This window comes from Ascaphus truei, chromosome 1 (genome assembly GCF_040206685.1).
Source record: "Ascaphus truei isolate aAscTru1 chromosome 1, aAscTru1.hap1, whole genome shotgun sequence".
Classification (NCBI taxonomy): domain Eukaryota; kingdom Metazoa; phylum Chordata; class Amphibia; order Anura; family Ascaphidae; genus Ascaphus; species Ascaphus truei.
This window is the reverse complement of record NC_134483.1, coordinates 399181364-399200002: the sequence shown is the minus strand read 5'-3', so window position 1 is coordinate 399200002 and position 18639 is coordinate 399181364. Positions and strand designations below refer to the sequence as shown.

General features: G+C 38.4%; 1 protein-coding gene across 6 annotated transcripts in view; it reads left to right on the top strand.

Annotated features, from left to right (window-relative positions):
- Positions 1–18639, top strand: part of GRIA2 (glutamate ionotropic receptor AMPA type subunit 2) — a 153296-nt gene that overhangs the window by 101789 nt on the left and 32868 nt on the right. For all 6 annotated transcript variants that reach the window (XR_012803607.1, XM_075612573.1, XM_075612601.1 and 3 more), the window contains exon 12: positions 5204–5402. Coding sequence is in view for 5 of the 6 variants with exons in the window: in XM_075612573.1 (XP_075468688.1) it covers positions 5204–5402 (199 nt within the window). In the remaining variant the exon portion in view is untranslated. The remainder of the gene's footprint in view (positions 1–5203; positions 5403–18639) is intronic.

Here is an 18639-nt window from a genome sequence, read left to right as displayed (position 1 = left end):
CCTCCTCCATGTATCCTATAGTATAACATAGCATCCTATGCTCATTTTTGGCTTCATTTGGGTTTCTGAAAAGTTGACTGATTCAATAGCTTGCTAATGGGAACATTTACTAAAAGGTACTAAATGATTTACTAGTAAAGAGAGCACCATAGTTAATCAGCAATAAACTTGCTTACAATAGAGTGTTTAGGTTAAGTGCAGAGTGCCATTGCAGGGGGTTTGAGCTCAGTAAATATAGTGGTCCTTCTACTTTACAGCACTGAGTCCTTATTACATTATCATATGTAATGTATTCAAATATATTCCAATTAATTCAAATAAACCGTTCACGGGGAAATGTGCATTCAAGGCATTCATTATTTATCACTATATCCATGGTAGTTGAAGTGTGCTATATAAGTTCATAAAAAGTCAAGTCCAATATCCAATTGTACAGTATGTACTTTTCTAAGCTTTGATCAACAAAATATTGGGTATGAACTTTTAATTCTAGTTAAGGGTGGAGACTTTCCCTTGTGTTTTAGTTTTGGTTCAGCAATTATTTTGTGTTTTGGTTCAGCAATTATTTTGTGTTTTGGCTTTGCAGTAACTGTATTGGTTTTTGGTTTTAGATTTGGCCAAATCATTCAATTTATGACTACATATATTTTGAATATATGACAATTGAGAAACAATGCTGCCCTAAGTGAAATTTCAGGGAATAATGTTTAAAGTGTAAAGTTGCCATGGCAACAGTGTGACCTATATTTGAAACCATTGTTCTTTACATTTGGACAAAAAGCTAGGTAAAAGAAATGACAGGAGGTGAAATAGGCTCGCTTTTGATATTGGGTTATTGTTGTTCAGAAGTGTCAATAGAATATGCACAGCAACTAAAAGCGATCATATTTCACCTCCTGTCATTTGTATGATTCAAATATACACACACTAAAAATATAAAAATTGTTTTTGCATGGGTAGACCTATATTAATTGTGGTAATATTAAATGTTAAATTTAAAACTGCCCCAGTGTGCACCACACGTGTGCTTCTTGTTAGAGAATAGCTGGTCTAACCAACTCTCTCTCTATTTTTGATAATGAGTTGTTTCTTACTTTAATGTTTTCATGAAAACAAGTTTACAGTTGTTTGGGAATGTGCGAAAATGACGTTATCTGAAGGGTTGTGCGACCTGATGCCCATTTGCTTCTGTGTTGGAATTTGCAATATAAATGGACTTAATGCTTAGAAAATATTTGGCTGTTTTTGCAAATTGTTACACAAAACAATGGCAAATGTTGCCACATTAGATATATGTAGGTTTGGATAGAAATAACGTATATACAGTATAGTGGAGTGGTTTGCAGAACCAGCTTTCAGATTTCATAATGAAGTTTGTTTTTGCTACGTATAAATGTTGAAATAAACTGAGAATCACATCCACAATATGTCAGCTATTGAAAAAGATGTGGGTGCTGTTTATTAAAGATTCCAAGCTGCTAATTTGGTACGACACTGGTATAAAAAAAAAGCACCATACTTCAAAAAAAGTATTGTTGTATTTTCTGTACCTGTTCAATAGAGAACCTTTGATAAGTACAGTATCCCTTGGTAAAGTATATCTAAATACTGTAATATACTAGACAAAAATGCTTTGAGCATTTGTGCAGAGTGCTCACAAATGGTAAATAACTTGCAATAAATGTATTTGCAAAGAACATTGCAGAATACAGCCGTGCCCCACTTATTGTACCTAGTGTGGTGCTGTTCTCTGGGATTTAAATTGTGACAAAACTCCAGTCAGACAAGCCATGTTATGACTAAGGGCCTGATTCATGTGTTAGAAGCTGCTGATCGCACCATGATTGGCGGATATCGTAACTGCTGCTATTCAAGTCAATTGCAGTATTTGGCTGATCACAGGCAATCGGCCACTTTAGGAAATATTGAATCAGGTTCTTACCATTTTCAGAGATCACACCAAAGCAGCCAGCACTAAAAAAAACTGGTATAAAAACTTGTACATCGCATGTCCAGGAAATCCTGTATAGAGTTTACGAAAAATGTTGTTACACTTTTTTTTGTTACACTGCCAGTTACTTGTATGGACACATTTGTAGGCACTTTACAAAATTCTACTTGCAGTAAATAGCCTAGACACTAACTGTAACCATTGGGAAAAAGCTTCCAGGGATTTTGATAAAAGTTCATACAAGGTTCTCAGTGCAGGCTGCTTTGGTGAGAACTTTGAAAACACTTTTATGCTAGCGCTGTATGCCTGACAAGACTGATTGCATTGGTAACTCACACAGTAGATGGCTTCACCTGTGCCTTATTGTGTGTGTATGTATGTATATATGTATGTGTGTGTGTATATATATGTATGTGTGTGTGTATATATATATATACACACACACACACATACATATATACAAAGATACACACATACATATATACACACACAAGTGCTCTAGAGAGACATTTTGCAGACACAGGTCCCTGCCCCGTGGAGCTTACAATCTATGTTTTTGGTGCCTGAGGAGATTAAGTGACTTGCCCAAGGTCATATACATGTATGAAGTAGATAAAAAAGGGTAAGGTGTGGTGCACAGATAATAGTATGGAAACTGATATTATAAGGAAATATCAGCTAGAAAATCATTAGCAATTAATGCCCCAAATGTAAAAAATGTAAAAAAAATAGGGAGCATTAAAACACCCTAATACATAGAAATACACAGATATACATGCAGCATGAAAACAACAGCAACTAGGAAGAAAAGAACTCCAATAATATAGCACTCAATTAGGCAGCTTCATTCTCCCAGAGGAACACTACGGTAGTTAACTACAACATACAGTATACCTAAAAAAAAAAAAAACAGGGTAGGGTTGTTTTAAAGTGAGATAGGTATGATAAAGTTATTAAGTAGTTGTGGTATGTCCTTATTTAAAATGGTACAAGTACCAGATGGGCCTTATAACTGTGTTATATCTCCCCTAGAGATGAGGCTCCGTTAGACCGCCGAGTCAGCCAAAGCATACTGTGCTCCCGTCCTGGAGTCTATGTCTGTGTTGCCATTGGTTAGCTCTCCGCGTGCATGTTGCCAAGTGTGCTGACACACGCGTTTCGCTAGGTAACGCTTTGTCAAGGCCAGTAGGAGGCTGTGCACTATATGTTACTGTTACTCTTAAGAGCTGATGGCACTTTAGACATGGCATTGTAATATATTCCCCTCCCCCTACCTTTTACCCTTACAAAAGAGATGATAGGTGGCACACCACTGTTTTAAAGAAGTCATTTCTCAAAGAGTTTACATTTGGTGCTCACCTTCCGTTGATCCTGGCATCCCAAAGCTGGATCCAAAGTAATAGCAAAATAGGAGAAAGGAAGAGGCACACAAATTGTAGTGGAATCAAATGATTTCAAATGTATTAATGCAGCAGAGCTAACAATGGTTACGTTTCAGGACAAGCAGTCCCTTCCTCAGACCAAACACCTCAAAAGTGATATCACATTAGCATATCTACCTTTGGGGGTATATATAGATGTGCTAATGTGATATCACTGTTGAGGTATTTTGCTACCTTTTACCCTTAGTAGATACTCTTTATACAGATATCACTAAGGACAGTACATGATTATACCGTCATTAATATTGCTTGATATCCATGGTTAAATCACTCCAATTGGATTCACATTGCATTGTTTAATTGTTTATTTTAAGGCCCTATATTTTATCATGTGTTCAGAATAAATTATATATTTTAAACTTTACATTAATCAACCAATCAGGTGCAAGAGTGCTATATAATTGGGGTTAGTTTCTTCCTAGTTGCTACTATCTTCGCCCCAATTAGCACCATCACCATTACTAATCTGAAGCGGGGGTTTATTTATAGTGCAGCATTAAAACAATCTGGTACAATCCCAATTGTAAACAGTCTTTGTATTTGGTATAAATACCCACCTTTGTAGTGGGAGAAAAGAAACCTCAAACCTAGGTTCCAGCTGATTGCTGTCTCCAGATGGGACTGAAGTCGATTAAAAAAAAGGGTAAGGTGTGGTGCTCAGATAACAGAATGAAAACGGATATTATAAGGTAATATCAGCTGGAAGATCATAAGCAATTAATGCCCCAAATGTGAAAAAATAGGGAACATTAAAACACCCTCATTCATACAGTAGAGATCCTCAGAAATACTGTACATGCAGCACGAAAATAGAAATGTCCAAACAATCTGGTACAATCCCAATTGTAAACAGTCCTTATGATGGGTATAAATACCAGCCTTTGTAGTGGGTGAAAATCCAACTGATTACTGCCTCCAGATGGGAGCTCCTCCACTCCCAGGAAATTGGATTTAACGTCTCTGAGGGAAGCGCAAACCAGAAGAAATCCATAGTTCAGACTGTACTACTGTACAAAGTTTTAATGATTAAAGAAAAGACAAGAAAGCACTCACCAGAACACACAGGAACAAGCTTATCTGTGAGACACTGTAGTCCCCCTCCCTGGCACGCAGGCTCTCTGCAGTCAGCTATGGTGACGTCAGGAATCAAAGTGCGAAGTAGGAAATGCGTTTGGATGCGTTTTGGCCCCACAGCAATCAGTAGTCAAGCAGGGATTCTTGTTCCTGGCGTCACCACAGCTTACTGCAGAGAGCCTGCGCAACGACTGGAGAGAGGGACTATAGCGTCTCACAGTTAAGCTTGTTACCTGTGTATTCTTGTAAGTGTGTTTTTGTCTTTTATGTAATCATTAATAGTTTGTACAGTCTGCACTATGGGTTTCTTCCTTTTTGCACTTCCCTCACAGACTTTATATATATATATATAGTGTATTTGTTCACAATGTTTATGTCCTTTATTGTTCATCCACCGCTGTTTGTCAAAAAAGCTACTTTGTTTCAAATGTTAATATTTAAAAAGTTTAGCTTGCAATAATCTCAAAAATAGAAGAACTGTAGATTGCAAAAAAAAAAAAGAATGTTGGTATCTGACTTTTTCTGCAAAATATTAATCGAACAACGTACAGTACGTATATAATATTGTCTTGTAATGAAACAGAATATGTTGGTGATGGTATCATTTGTTAAAGTAGACCATGTATTTTGAGCCAGGTCTTGTGTTACCTTGCTATGTCTTTTATATGAAATGTCAACTTATTATTATACCAACATTCATTTCATTTAAAAAAATCCATTTCATACTTGTTATTAGATCCCTATCTGGTCGCATTGTTGGAGGTGTGTGGTGGTTCTTTACCCTGATCATAATCTCATCATACACGGCTAACTTAGCTGCCTTCCTTACTGTGGAACGGATGGTCTCACCCATTGAAAGTGCAGAAGACCTTTCCAAGCAAACAGAAATTGCATATGGAACGCTGGATTCAGGGTCCACCAAGGAGTTTTTTAGGGTAAGGCTTTCTGTTTTTCTGTTTTGTCCCATATTCATGAGTAATGTTTATTGTTTCTTGGATTTTAAATTAACATTTTAATGAGGAAAAAAAAGAAACCTTTGAAATAGTTGGTGTGTATAATATTCCTGAGGTATAGCGCTTGAATATATATATATGCTATACATATCTAGTACTACTTTGTATACATATACATATGTTGAGAAAACACAGACAATAAAGCGCACTAATAATGTGTAAAAAATATGTGAACTGTGAATATAATAAACATCTCCAGTGAATAAAATTGTGATCAGTATAAGTGACAATGGTGATGATAATTGATATGAAAAAAATGTAAAGTGAATGAACTCAAGCCCCAAGTGTAATATGGAATTAAATCACTTTCCTTTGGGAAACACAGGAGGGTCTGCTGCTATGGTAGGTTGAATGACAGAGCATCCAAATCTATAGAGAAAAGAAAAACAAGCGCAGACCTCTCATGGTGTAGTATGTAAAAGTAAAATGAAAAGGTAAACGATGCATGTACAGCAACAAAGATCTTTAAAGAATTGATTAAAAAACGTATTATCCACGATGATGCCAGGGTTTGCCGCTCCACACTCCAATTGCATCAGGTGATCTGTGGGAAACCGGGGTGTTTCTCATTTCAATATACATTCTGTATTTTGTACACACACATATATATATATATATATATATATATATATATATATATATAATCAAAAAATAAATAGATGATACCGTTCTGTGGCTAACGAAATGCTTTTATTTGTGCGAGCTTTCGAGATACACTGATCTCTTCTTCCGGCGATGTTACAATATATATTATTTTTATATATATATATATATATATACACACTTTTATGTATATATATGTATATGTGCTTATATATATAATTGATATTTACCAGATGTTGGTCCGGGAAATAGAGACAACACACAGCCAGGTAAGTACAAAGGAACTGTATTCACATAAGAAATACACAGCACTGCATCCAATGTTTCGGTCAGCAAGACGTGACCTTCCTCAGGTATGTGCAGTGAATGAGTGCCCGTGAAGGTCACGTCTTGCTGACCGAAACGTTGGATCCAGTACCGTGTATTTATTATGTGAATACAGTTCTTTTGTACTTACCTGGCTGTGTGCTGTCCCTATTTCCCGGACCAACATCTGGTAAATATCCATTTTATGTGTGCATATGGGATAAGCATCAGTGGATCAGTAGTTCACAGTGTGCCAACTGCCCTTGTTTTTTGTATATATATATATATATACAGGCGGTCCTCGCTTACCGACGTCACGGTTTCCGACGGATGCCTTATCTGACGCCGCATAATCCGCCGCCGGACCCACTTTTCCAACGGTCACCGCCGCCGATTAACATGGGACCCGCAATCCGACGGTCCGTTAACCGACGGCAGTTAGCGTGACGCATTCCGTCGGAAAAGCGAGGACCGCCTGTATATATATATATATTGTGTAGCTATCCTTACTGTCACCGCTGCTGCTGCCATGACTGCGGTAGTCACGGCAGCAAAATATTAACATTGTGTGAGGTCCGATTTGGAAGCACAATCCTCCCTCCGCACGATTGCGACAGGCACTGTCCCCGGCACGTAGACTTTTGCCTCCTAAACCGTGGCGCCAGGGACAGTGAGGCTTGCTACATCTGTATATATCTGGGCATGTATATTTTTTTCTTCATGGCGATAGCAATGGTTTTGTGGCCAAATCATTAATGCAAATATGAGACGGTAGTGCATTTAATTGAGGTATTAACATTTTTCTTAAGTTTGTCAATTCTGAAGATTTTTTTTACTGCCGTATACATTCACAATACACTTGACTTCCCCTCACATACCAAGCTCTGGGTATACCACAGAGAGAATAGAATAATACAATGTCAGCCCACAGTATATATACAGCCTACACTTCATAGGACAAAAAAAAAGAACATTTGAATAATTCAGTCACAAGGATAAGTCAAGTATACAAAGATCTATGAGTCAGAAAGTGGAGGCTGATTAATTCTATTGAATTATTAGCTTTCTATCTGCGTACCGCCTCTGCATTCTCTCCTTCAACCATTTCATTTCCTATTCAGACAACATATCTGCTGAATTTATATGGAGCATTTACATATTAGCAGATTGATTTATAAGAATGGAAAGAACAAAGTAGAAACAAAAAAAATGTTCAGTGTAATATTTAAATAAGGAATAATGTTATGAAGCCTACGTCTTTATGTTTCCAATTTCAACATTTTATTGTGTGAATAAGTACACATTGCCAATGACAGAGCTTCCAATACGAGTACATGTTGAGGACCTCTTAATAAAAACCCATATGAGACTGATTTATCTTAGTTTGAAATATATATAAAGGGTTTCAAGTTTTAACAAGGTACAGGAGGGAAACATATTTCAGAGAAAGAAAAGTGTCATGTTTTGAAGCTGGCGGGTGACAGACTTAGGTGATTTGTGAGGGAAGTACTTATTCAGGGAAAGGCTGGAGGATTTGAAGAATAGCCTCCCAAGAGTGGAAGATGTAGCTATTACAGTGAGCGAATTTAGAAATGCTTGGGGTACACATAAGGCTATCCTTAATAGTAAATAAAGCAAACAGTGTCTGACATTTTGTAACAGAAAGGAAAATAGACACAGTGGGCCAAGTGGCACTTTTGTGCTATCAAATTCTATGTTTCTATTAGAGATGGGTGACATTTTTTACCGATTTGGATCTGCTTCGGGTTGGCCGGTTCCTTTGGTCTGCGGATTTCTGTGGATCAGTCTCAAAAAAGACGTTTCGCGTTATGTGAATTTGTGTTTTACAACGACAATCCATCTGCGGATTCCTCAATCCGCTGACATATTTTAAGAATCCAATCCACGGATACAGTAATCCGAATCAATGGATGGATTGTTTAAATCCCCCAACAGATTGTACCAATGGCGGTTTTGGATTAATCTGTACGGGTTGAAACCGTAACAATCCATCAGTGGATTTTACACCGCAGAACAGATTTTGAATGGAAAACTCAGGAAAAGGATTTGCACTGGCTCACCCATCTCTAGTTCCTATGTCAGTTTTAACCATGAGTACTGTACGTATTAAAAATTCTGTTGCCTTTTCAGAGAAAACATTATATGTTTGCACTTAACATTTTACATTATTTTTACATAACATTATTTTAATTCTTACAATACCTTTAGCCGACATTGAATTAATTGAACTTAAAAGCAACCTTAATATTTGAGATTGACTTTAAAAATGATCTATGTGATAAAGTTGTCTGCTTTGGATTTCTGTATTCTGAATTTGTTACTCTATTCACATAGTACAGCATATCTGTCTCACTTCTATAACTGTGCTGCAAATCTAATACTTTATTTTTCCATCAATATGAAAATCGAATACATAATCCATGCTATAAGCATGTAACTGCTTGGATTTTTGAAAAAGCCAGCACCCCACTCACTATTTGTACATTTTAAATTGAAATTACTTAATCATACAGTATCAATCGTATATGGAAATCTTCATGATTACTTAGGCTGAGTCGCTCGAGTGATCTCTGCACTGTGATCCGAGGCGATGGTGATGTGTGGTAGAGGCGTGGCCGTGACATCACGGGGCTGGTTCGCCCTCATTGGCTGAACCGCTCACGTGACCCGACCGACGTGCGACAAAATCCAAATTTTCTATCAGCTCAAAATTCTGCCGTGCGGCCGCTCTTCATCGCGCGCGCTCGTGCTTACTATGGCCGCGCCTACAGAGCTGCTGCACTGTGTTTGCGTTGCGCACACTATATACGCAGCATTAGAAATAAGATGTTGACTAAAGTAATCGCAAATGATCTTAAGAAATGTGTGAACGTATTATTTACAAATATCAAAGCAAAAATGCAGAACTATACAACTATTCAGTGGGGATTTAGGGTATCTTTATTTTGGCACTGTTTGAAAACTCTTTAGCATATTCTCTATTGTTTTGAAAATGAAACACGGTTTGAAAATGTGTTAATTTAAAACTCTTGTGATTAATTGAAGTAGCGCTTTTAGAATTTGTCTCCTATTTGTAGCTATTTATTTATAAATCCACTCTGTTTGTGAAGATATATTTGTCAAAGGTCTGCACGATGCACATTCAGTAGAAACCATTGCTAAAAATTATTAAAGAATACACATTTCTAAAAAGCATGTTACGTGGAAGAGGATTGGAAAAAAAAATGTTGCTTAAAAAGACGAGTTAAGTAATTTAAGTAATTTAAGGGCAGGTGCAAGATTTGGGGAGCACATAGATGCAAATTCACTCTTTTAGTTCTAGTTATCAAGAGTAAATTGGCTTATCAGGAATGACATGGGGAATACCAAATCAATAAAATAGCCTAATAATCTGGAGAGTTTAAAAAACAATTAGCAGCAGTTTATACGGAATACTTAGTACAATTTAAGACAGCAAAGTTTTCACAGTAATTTATGTTGCTTTGAAAGATAACTGTGGCAGGTATATTTTGAATAACCTGAAATTAATGCAGGTAATAGAGGGAATCCAACCCATATTCAACAAATGGATGGAAATAGCTTCTTTTTTTTTTTACCATTAACATTTCTTGACCCGAAATGTATTGTTTGTACAGTAGTACACAAGTCTAGACAGGCCCATCAAAATTCGGCGTTGGGATGAGTTGTAAACTAAAAATGTATTTATACGCAGAAAAACATGAAAATGTATTAATTGAATAATGGTGACTGATTAACAAGAAAAAAAAACGGAGGTAACAAATTAAAAGAGGGGACTGAACTTAGACATTAAAACCTCAAGTATATTAGTCTTATTTACTGTAAGCTGCTAAATCATTCACAAACAACTGATGTAGTTTTGGTGTTGAAGCACACAACACATACATTTATATGTAAAACAATTATGAAAATAACTTTTTTTTTTATGTTTGGCAACAGCAATATTTCACAAGTTGTATTACACTTTTTAATGCTCGCAGGAGTTATTTTTTTTTAAAAAAAATTCGAACACACTACTGACCAAAAAAACTGAGGACTAGAGCTCGAGTAGTTAGTGTTAACATTGTCGATATTTTTTAATTGTTAGCTGCTGTAGCATGACAGTAAATTATACTATTTTGGGGGCTGTACCCAGTATTAATTGGTCAAACGTCGGGGCTTCTGTAAGAGGGGAAATACTAACAGAAATAGGGTTACTGACCCTCCCCTACACACAATAAACAGAATAATACAATGAAATAACTTTAATATATTTTAAATAAATGTAACAAATTAGTACAGGGGATAGGTAAATTAATGACAAGATTAAAATACTCTCTAATCTATATACTAATATAAATTAAAATAAATACTAAAATTAAGTAGAGACTGGAGAATTCCCAAGCTCTGAAAATATTCAGGTCGTAGACCAAAATGTATTCATTGCGATCGTCTCAATGATCTATCTTCCTACTATCCGCCGACCCCGAAACTCCATCCGTCCTCAGAAATATTTAAAGATCCTCTGTAGCTGATCTACTTCATTGATCGAAGAGTCCACGATCCACATTGGTGTTTGGTAGCTCTTCCGCAGCATGGCATTCTCCAACAGCATTCTTGCCCTCAGTCTGTGGTATGGTTCCCGAGGTTCCAGGATTACCAGGCTCAGCTGGATGTTCCCTTAGGCTAGCAGCCTCCTCATCAGACATAGATGGCACAATCCACCATAGCACCGGAGTAAGTATCGGAAGTCTTCCCATGGGAGAGGGATGACACGATGCACAGCACAAAAAGAGGATGGTAGACTGGATCGCAATAAAAAAAGTTTAATTTCAGTCCATGCTTCTGTAACCATGAAAACACAAGGTCTAAATGGTGTGACTATCAAAATCCCAGGAAAATACAATGATGCCATATAAATATATTAGCAAAGGGTTAATATCTGGTCAAATGAATATTATCCAGTGACAACTGAATGACCCAATTACAAAAAACAACAATAAAAAAATATTATAATTATTGAAAACACAATATTCAATAATGTAACTTGTATATTGTTTTTTCATTCATAATAATTTGTATTGTTGTTTTTATGCAATTGTGTCATTCAGTTGTCACTGGATAATATATGTGTGGTCATTTGACCAGATATCAAAATTGTTATATTTTTTAATACTGATCTCTGGTGTTCAATGTTGTATTAGTCTTTGGAATGTTCCTAGAGCATTAGTAAGACCAAAGGGCATTCAGTTGAATTCATATAGACCCATACGAGTCACAAAACCAGTTTTCTCTTGGTGCTCCAGATTCATGGCTACTTGCCAGTAACCACTTTCTGAATCTAGGGTTGAGAAGAATTTAGCGTTTCGAAGAGCTACATTTGTAGTAGAGAGGTCATGCATCTCGATGTGTTTTCACATTGAGCTTGCGGTAATCCACACAAAAACACAGATTACCATCTTTCTTTCTAACTAACACACTGGTACCAGGGATCGACTGAAAATTAGCTTTTTGTATTGTCACTGTGGCTCTATACTCATCTTCCACTCTATGTATAGCATCCTTTTTAATCTCAAAGGATAGTTCTGCACTGTAGCTGATGAGTTCCTTCCAAGTTTGCCTCAAAGAATCACATTTTAACCCAGCCACAATTTGGTCTCTCAGCAGATGGTCAATGTTTCCCAGTCCAGGTGGATCCTTCAGCTTCTCTAGGACTTCTTTCAATGCCAGGGCATATTACCAGAGGGTTTCACCCTCTTTTTGTACCCTAATAAATAAGTGGGTTTTTTTCAGAGGGGTTACTGAGGAAGTGCCTCCATAATACAGTATCTTCCAGCATCCTCCTGCCTTCACCTGGTAACTATCATCACTTCAGCAGCAGGAAAGCAGAATTAAATACCTGCTTTTCTAATCACTAGACCAGGTGAAAGAAACCAGAGATGATAATGCAAACTCTGGTCTGGATTTCCTATTCACCAGTTTCAGCTACCTGGTAAATGCAGCTTACCAAAAACATTTCCTTTAAGCTGTATCTTCTGGATTAAATAGGACACAAACTGCCTAGTATCCTGGGAGCCCTATATCTCCCATTTAACACCTCTCACTGGTTTCTGTCACATATCCTCCCCCCCCCAGTTCAGACCTATATGGTTGTGACCATGGAAATAAGTGAGTGCATTCTTGATAGCCCTTCAGCATTGTCATGTTTCAGCCCTGACCATTGTTCTATGAAAAAATTAAAGGGTTGTAGGCTAAGAAACCATCTGGTCACCTTAGCATATTTCTCCTTATTCTGACACATCTAGGTGAGTGGTGTGTGATCAGTAACAAACCAGAATGCTCTGCTCAATAAGTAAAATTTGAGAGCTTCCACAGCCCATTTTATTGCAATACATTCTTTTTCAATTATTGAGTAGTTTTTCCCTTGGTAGTTAAGTTTTCTACTCAAATAAAGGATGAGGTGTTCTTCACCATGGTTTTCCTTGGAGAGTACTGCTCCCAGCCCTACCTCAGATGCATAAGTTTGCACCAGAAATTCTTTAGAAAACACAGAGAGCTTCTTTCATGCTTCTAAAGGCCTGTTCTGCTTCAGGGGACCACTTTACCTTTACCGGATCTCTTGCTTTTGTGAAGTCAGTTAGTGGGCTTGCATTTGTTGCAAAGTTAGAAATGAACTTTCTATAGTAGCCAATTAACCACAAGAAGGTCCTCAACTGTTTCTTCGTAACCGTAACAAAGTATCTGTTGTCTAAGTTTAGCATACTGTAGGTTGAACTTGATTTTTCAACCTCATCTACTATGTAACTATGTAATAGTGCACTTTGTGGGTTTTGAATATTTATTTATAAAATGTTTTACCAGGAAGTAATACATTTAGAGTTACCTCTCGTTTTCAAGTATGTCCTGGGAATAGAGTTAAGATGACAACTAATACACGGTTACAATACATAGTTACATAAATGAACATGGTATGCATTATACTGTATACAAGACATTGCATGCACAGTTAGGGATAATATATATTATAGGTGTATGTAACAGTTACAGACCAGATTAAAATGTGAGACAGGTTTAGTTTTGAACAGACTTAGATTGGTGGTGACTGTGAGAGTCTCCGGTAGATTGTTCCAGTTTTGGTGTGCACGGTAGGAGAAGGAGCAGCAGCCAGATATTTTGCTGAACCTTGGGACCATGAACAGTCTTTTGGAGTCAAATCTCAGATGATGTGCTGCATGTGGTAGGGGTGAGAAGCTTATCTTCAAATACTTTCTGGGCAAGCTACCCATCTACCTGAACAAGACAGGAGAAATGAACTTTGCACCTAGACTCAAGTGCTGACCAATCTAGTTCTTTGAGCATTTCTTAGAGATGTGTGTTGTAGTTGCATTGGAGAACAAAATGGCATATTTAATTGTAGAGGGTATCAAGTTTGCTAAGGTGGGTTTGGGGTGCCGAGCCGTATACTATGTCCCCCTAGTCGATAATTGGCATTTGCATCTGCTGTGCGATACGCTTTCTGACCAGCAGACGTAGGGAGGATTTGTTCCTGTAAAGTACACCTAGTTTGGCATAGGTTTTGGATGTCAGGGTATCAATGTGCATCCCAAATATAAATGGGAGTCAAACCATATGCCCAAGTATTTAAAACTAGTACAGGAGTTAGGGTGGTTTTAGCGTTGGTTCTGATCTGGAGCTCAGTCATTGGAAGCTTTAAAAATGCAGCCTTGGTCCCAAATACCATTGTTACAGTCTTGTCAGTGTTTAAAAACAGTTTGTTTTGGGAAATCCAATTTTCAAGTCTCAAAAAGTCAGATTGAAGTATGTGCTCAAGGTCGGAGAGGCAAAGGCTGTGTGCATATATGATTGTGTCATCTGCATACATGTGTATTGAAGCTCCCTTTCAAGCTGTAGGAAGATCATTGATGTACACTGGGAAGAGTAGGGGCCCCATAACAGATCCTTGAGGGACACCACAGGTGATATCCAAGGGGTTGGAGTTAGAGCCTGAGATAGACACATGTTGGGATCTACCTGATAGGTAGGAACAAATATGGCAGGGGCTCCATGTAGGACAAAAGATAAAACCTTATATTGAAAGAGACTGTCTGGGTTTAAAAGGTCATCTTTTCTTTTGTTCTTTTTGTGAGGGGAACCTTTCAGTAACCTTTTGTTAGGTCTTGGGTCGTGATATAATGGGCTTCACTCAGTCCCTCTACCAACTCGTTGACCCTAGGCATTTGATAAATATCACATTTTTAAATTGCATTTAGCAAATATGGTGCCATTGGGTTTTGGTATTAGAACTATAGGACTGTTCCATTCACCTTGGGATTCTTCAATTACACCGAGATCTAACATTTTTTTTAATTCCAAATTTATAGCCTCTCTTTTGGCTTCCGGGATTCAGTATGGGTTAAGATGAATTTGCATCCCAGGTTCAGACAGAAGATAATGTTCAATTACCTTAGTTCTACTTGGTTTTGTAGAGAATACTGTTGTGTTTCTCCTCACAAGGTCCTTGACCTCTCACTTTTCGAACAGACAGGGTTTCTGCTATACTAACCTCTGGGACTATTTCAATACTTCCCAAAGTACTTGGGGTTTTTAAGGCCAGTAAGACCTCTTTATCATTCCAGGGCTTAAGTAGGTTTAAATGGTAAAACTGTTCAGGTATTCTCTCACCTGGCTGTTTTATATTTAATTATAGGCTAAAGCTGTAAAACTCCGGGCATTACTGAAATCCCTGCTCTCTGATTGGTTAAAATTCCGGGCATTTTCCAATCAGTAATGCCCGGAATTTTTGCTGCTTGTAATGTGTTTATTTAAAATGTGTTTATTTCCAGCAAATCAGCTTTCAAAACAGCTCTGAGACAGGGCAAGGGATTGGTCAGAAGGCAAGAACAGCTCAGAGACAGGACAGGGGATTGTTAAGGAAGTATCAGCCACGGGTTGACTCCTCCCCCTCCCTCCATGAACAGAGCTGACAGAGCAGATTCAGCTGAATTGGAGAGGGAGAGAGGGGGTTAGAGTGGTAGGGAGGGGTAGGGAGGTGATTAGAGGGGGGGGAGGGGACTAGAGGGGGGAGGGAGAGAGGGGCAGGGAGAGGAGGAGAGACTACAAAGTAAGGAAGTGGCTGTCTGCAGTTTGTGGCTGCAGTTTCTGTCTGTCTAGTTTGTGTATGTGTGTGTGTGTCAGTAGCAGTGTTTATGGGTGTAGCAGCAGCTGTGTGTATGTTTGTGTGTGTGTGTGGTGTGCTGTTGTGTTGTATGTGTGTGTAGCAGCAGCAGAGTTTGTGTGTGTGTGTGTGTGTGTAGAGTTGCTGTTTTGTGTGTGTAGAGCTGCTGTGTGTGTAGAGGTGGTGTGTGTTAAAATGATACACGATCTTAAAACTTTGTCACCTTTTGGCCTCAACCAGGACTTCAGACTTGGGTGTTTCATTTAAGAACTTTATTTTTCTAGTGTCACCCATATGGGATTATTGTGATGGCTTTTTCTGTTTTTTGGCATTGTCCTCATTATGGGCTTTCATTTTTTTTTATTTGCCCTTTATTGTTTTGCCCTTCATTCATTTTTTGCGCTTCGTTTATGTTTGATTTATTTCACTTAATCTTCCCTTGATTCTATGTCTTTCCATCCCTGCTTCCCACCTCCTCTTCCCCCCCCTCTCCCTTTCCCCTCCCGTTCCCCCTTTCCTTTCTCTCCCTCCCTCCCTCCTTCCCTTTCCTCTCCCTCCACCCCCCTTTTTCCTTTCTTTCCTTTTGCCCAGCCGGGGTGTTTGTACTTTGGTACTTTTATTCATAATTACTTTTGGTGGTGTATTCACATGTAATTCAGGCAGCTGCCTCTATATCCAGGCGCTGTCAAGCAGCTCCGACAGAGCACTTCGGGAAGCCCCCCCCCCTCTCCTTTATTATGCCCTTCACTGCTATGCAGCCGGGATTTAAGCGCCACTCATGCGCAGGAGAGGTTGTTTTTGGTTAAGGGGGGTTCCCTTAGTTACCTATGATGCTCCTCACTGCTGACAGCGCGTGTGATAGACGCGTGGTGATGACGTCATCGCATCCTCGACGGAGATGGCTGCAGTCACACAGATGTGTGTACTTTTGGTTTTAGTTAATTGTTTGTCACTGTTAGATGGTTATGGGTATATATAGGTGGTGGTGGTCATTGCGTGATGAGCACTCCCTTGATAAAGGTCTTGTCCCTAGGGCCGAAACGTCGGTGATTGTGCCTGCTATTCAATACAATTTTTTTATTATTACCAAGTGTGCTGTCTTTTCCTTGCTGCGTGTACTTTGGATTCTCTGGACTCTATGGTCTGCCTGGTAAGGAGCCTTTGATTATATATATATATATATATATATATATATATATATATATATATATACACACACACACACACACACACACACACACAGTTAGGTCCGGAAATAATTGGACACTGATACAAGTTTTGTTATTTTGGCTGTGTACCAAAATAAATTCAAGTTACAGTTAAATAATGAATATGGGCTTAAAGTGCAGTCTATCAGTTTTAATTTGAGGGTATTCACATCCAAATTGGAGGAAGGGTTTAGGAATTACATCTCTTTAATATGTAGCTCCCTCTTTTTCAAGGGACCAAAAGTAATAGACAATTGACTCAAAAGCTGTTTAATGGACAGGTGTGGGCTATTCCTTCGTTATTTCAGCATCAATTAAGCAGGTCAAAGGTCTGGAGTTGATTCCAGGTGTGGCATTCGCATTTGGAAGCTTTTGCTGTGAACCCACAACTTGCGGTCAAAGGAGATCTCAATGCAAGTGAAACAGGGCATCCTTAGGCTGCAAAAAAAAGAAAATCCATCAGAGAGATAACAGGAACATTAGGAGTGGCCAAATCAACAGTTTGGTACATTCTGAGAAAAAAAAGAACGCAGTGTGGGCTCTGCAACACAAAAAGGCCTGGACATCCACGGAAGACAACAGTGGTGGGATGATTGTAGGATCCTTTCCATTTTAAAGAAAAACCCCTTTACAACATCCAGCCAAGTGAAGAACACTCTCCAGGAGGTAGGCTTATCATTATCCAAGTTTACCATAAAGCGAAGACTTCACGAGAGCAAATACAGAGGGTTCACCACAAGGTGCAAACCATTCATAAACCTCAAGAATAGAAAGGCCAGATTAGATTTTGCCAAACAATATCTAAAAAAGCCAGCCCAGTTTTGGAACAGCATTCTTTGGACAGATGAAACTAAGATCAACCTGTACCAGAATGATGGGAAGAAAAAAGTATGGAGAAGGCTTGGAACGGCTCATGATCCGAAGCTTACCACATCATCTGTAAAACACAGTGCAGGCAGTGTGATGGCATGGGCATGCATGGCTTCCAATGGCACTGGGTAACTAGTATTTAGTGATGATGTGACAGAAGACAGAAGCAGCCGGATGAATTCTGAAGTTTATAGGGATATATTGTCTGCTCAGATTCGACGAAGTTGATTGGACGGCGCTTCACTTTACAGATGGACTATGACCCAAAACCTAGTGCGAAAGCAACCCAGGAGTTTAAGGCAAAGAAGTGGAATATTCTGCAATGGCCGCATCAATCACCTGATCTCAACCCGATCGAGCATGCATTTCACGTGCTGAAGACAAAACTTAAGGCAGAAAGACCCACGAACAAACAACAACTGAAGACAGCTGCAGTAAAGGTCTGGCAAAGCATCACAAAGAAGGAAACTCAACGTTTGGTGATGTCCATGCGTTCCAGACTTCAAGCAGTCAATGCCTGCAAAGAATTTTCGACAAAGTATTAAAAATGAAAAATTTATTTATGATTGTGTTAATTTGTCCAATTACATTTGAGCCCCTGAAATAATGGGACTGTGTATGAAAATGGTTGCAATTCCTAAACGTTTCATACGATATTTTTGTTCAACCCATTGAATTAAAGCTGAAAGTCTGCACTTCTATTACATCTCAGTTGTTTCTTTTCGAATCCATTGTGGTGGCGTACAGAGCCAAAATTATGAAAATTGTGCCAGTGTCCAATTATTTCCGGACGTGTGTGTGTGTGTGTGTGTGTGTGTGTGTGTGTGTGTGTGTATATATATATATATATATATTATATATAATCAAAACTAAAAGAGAAAGCGCACGGCCCATAGCGTAAAAAACATTTGAATTTAATATAAAATATAGAGATGAGGGAAACAAGCTCACTCACAAACGAACAAGTATTAAAGGCATT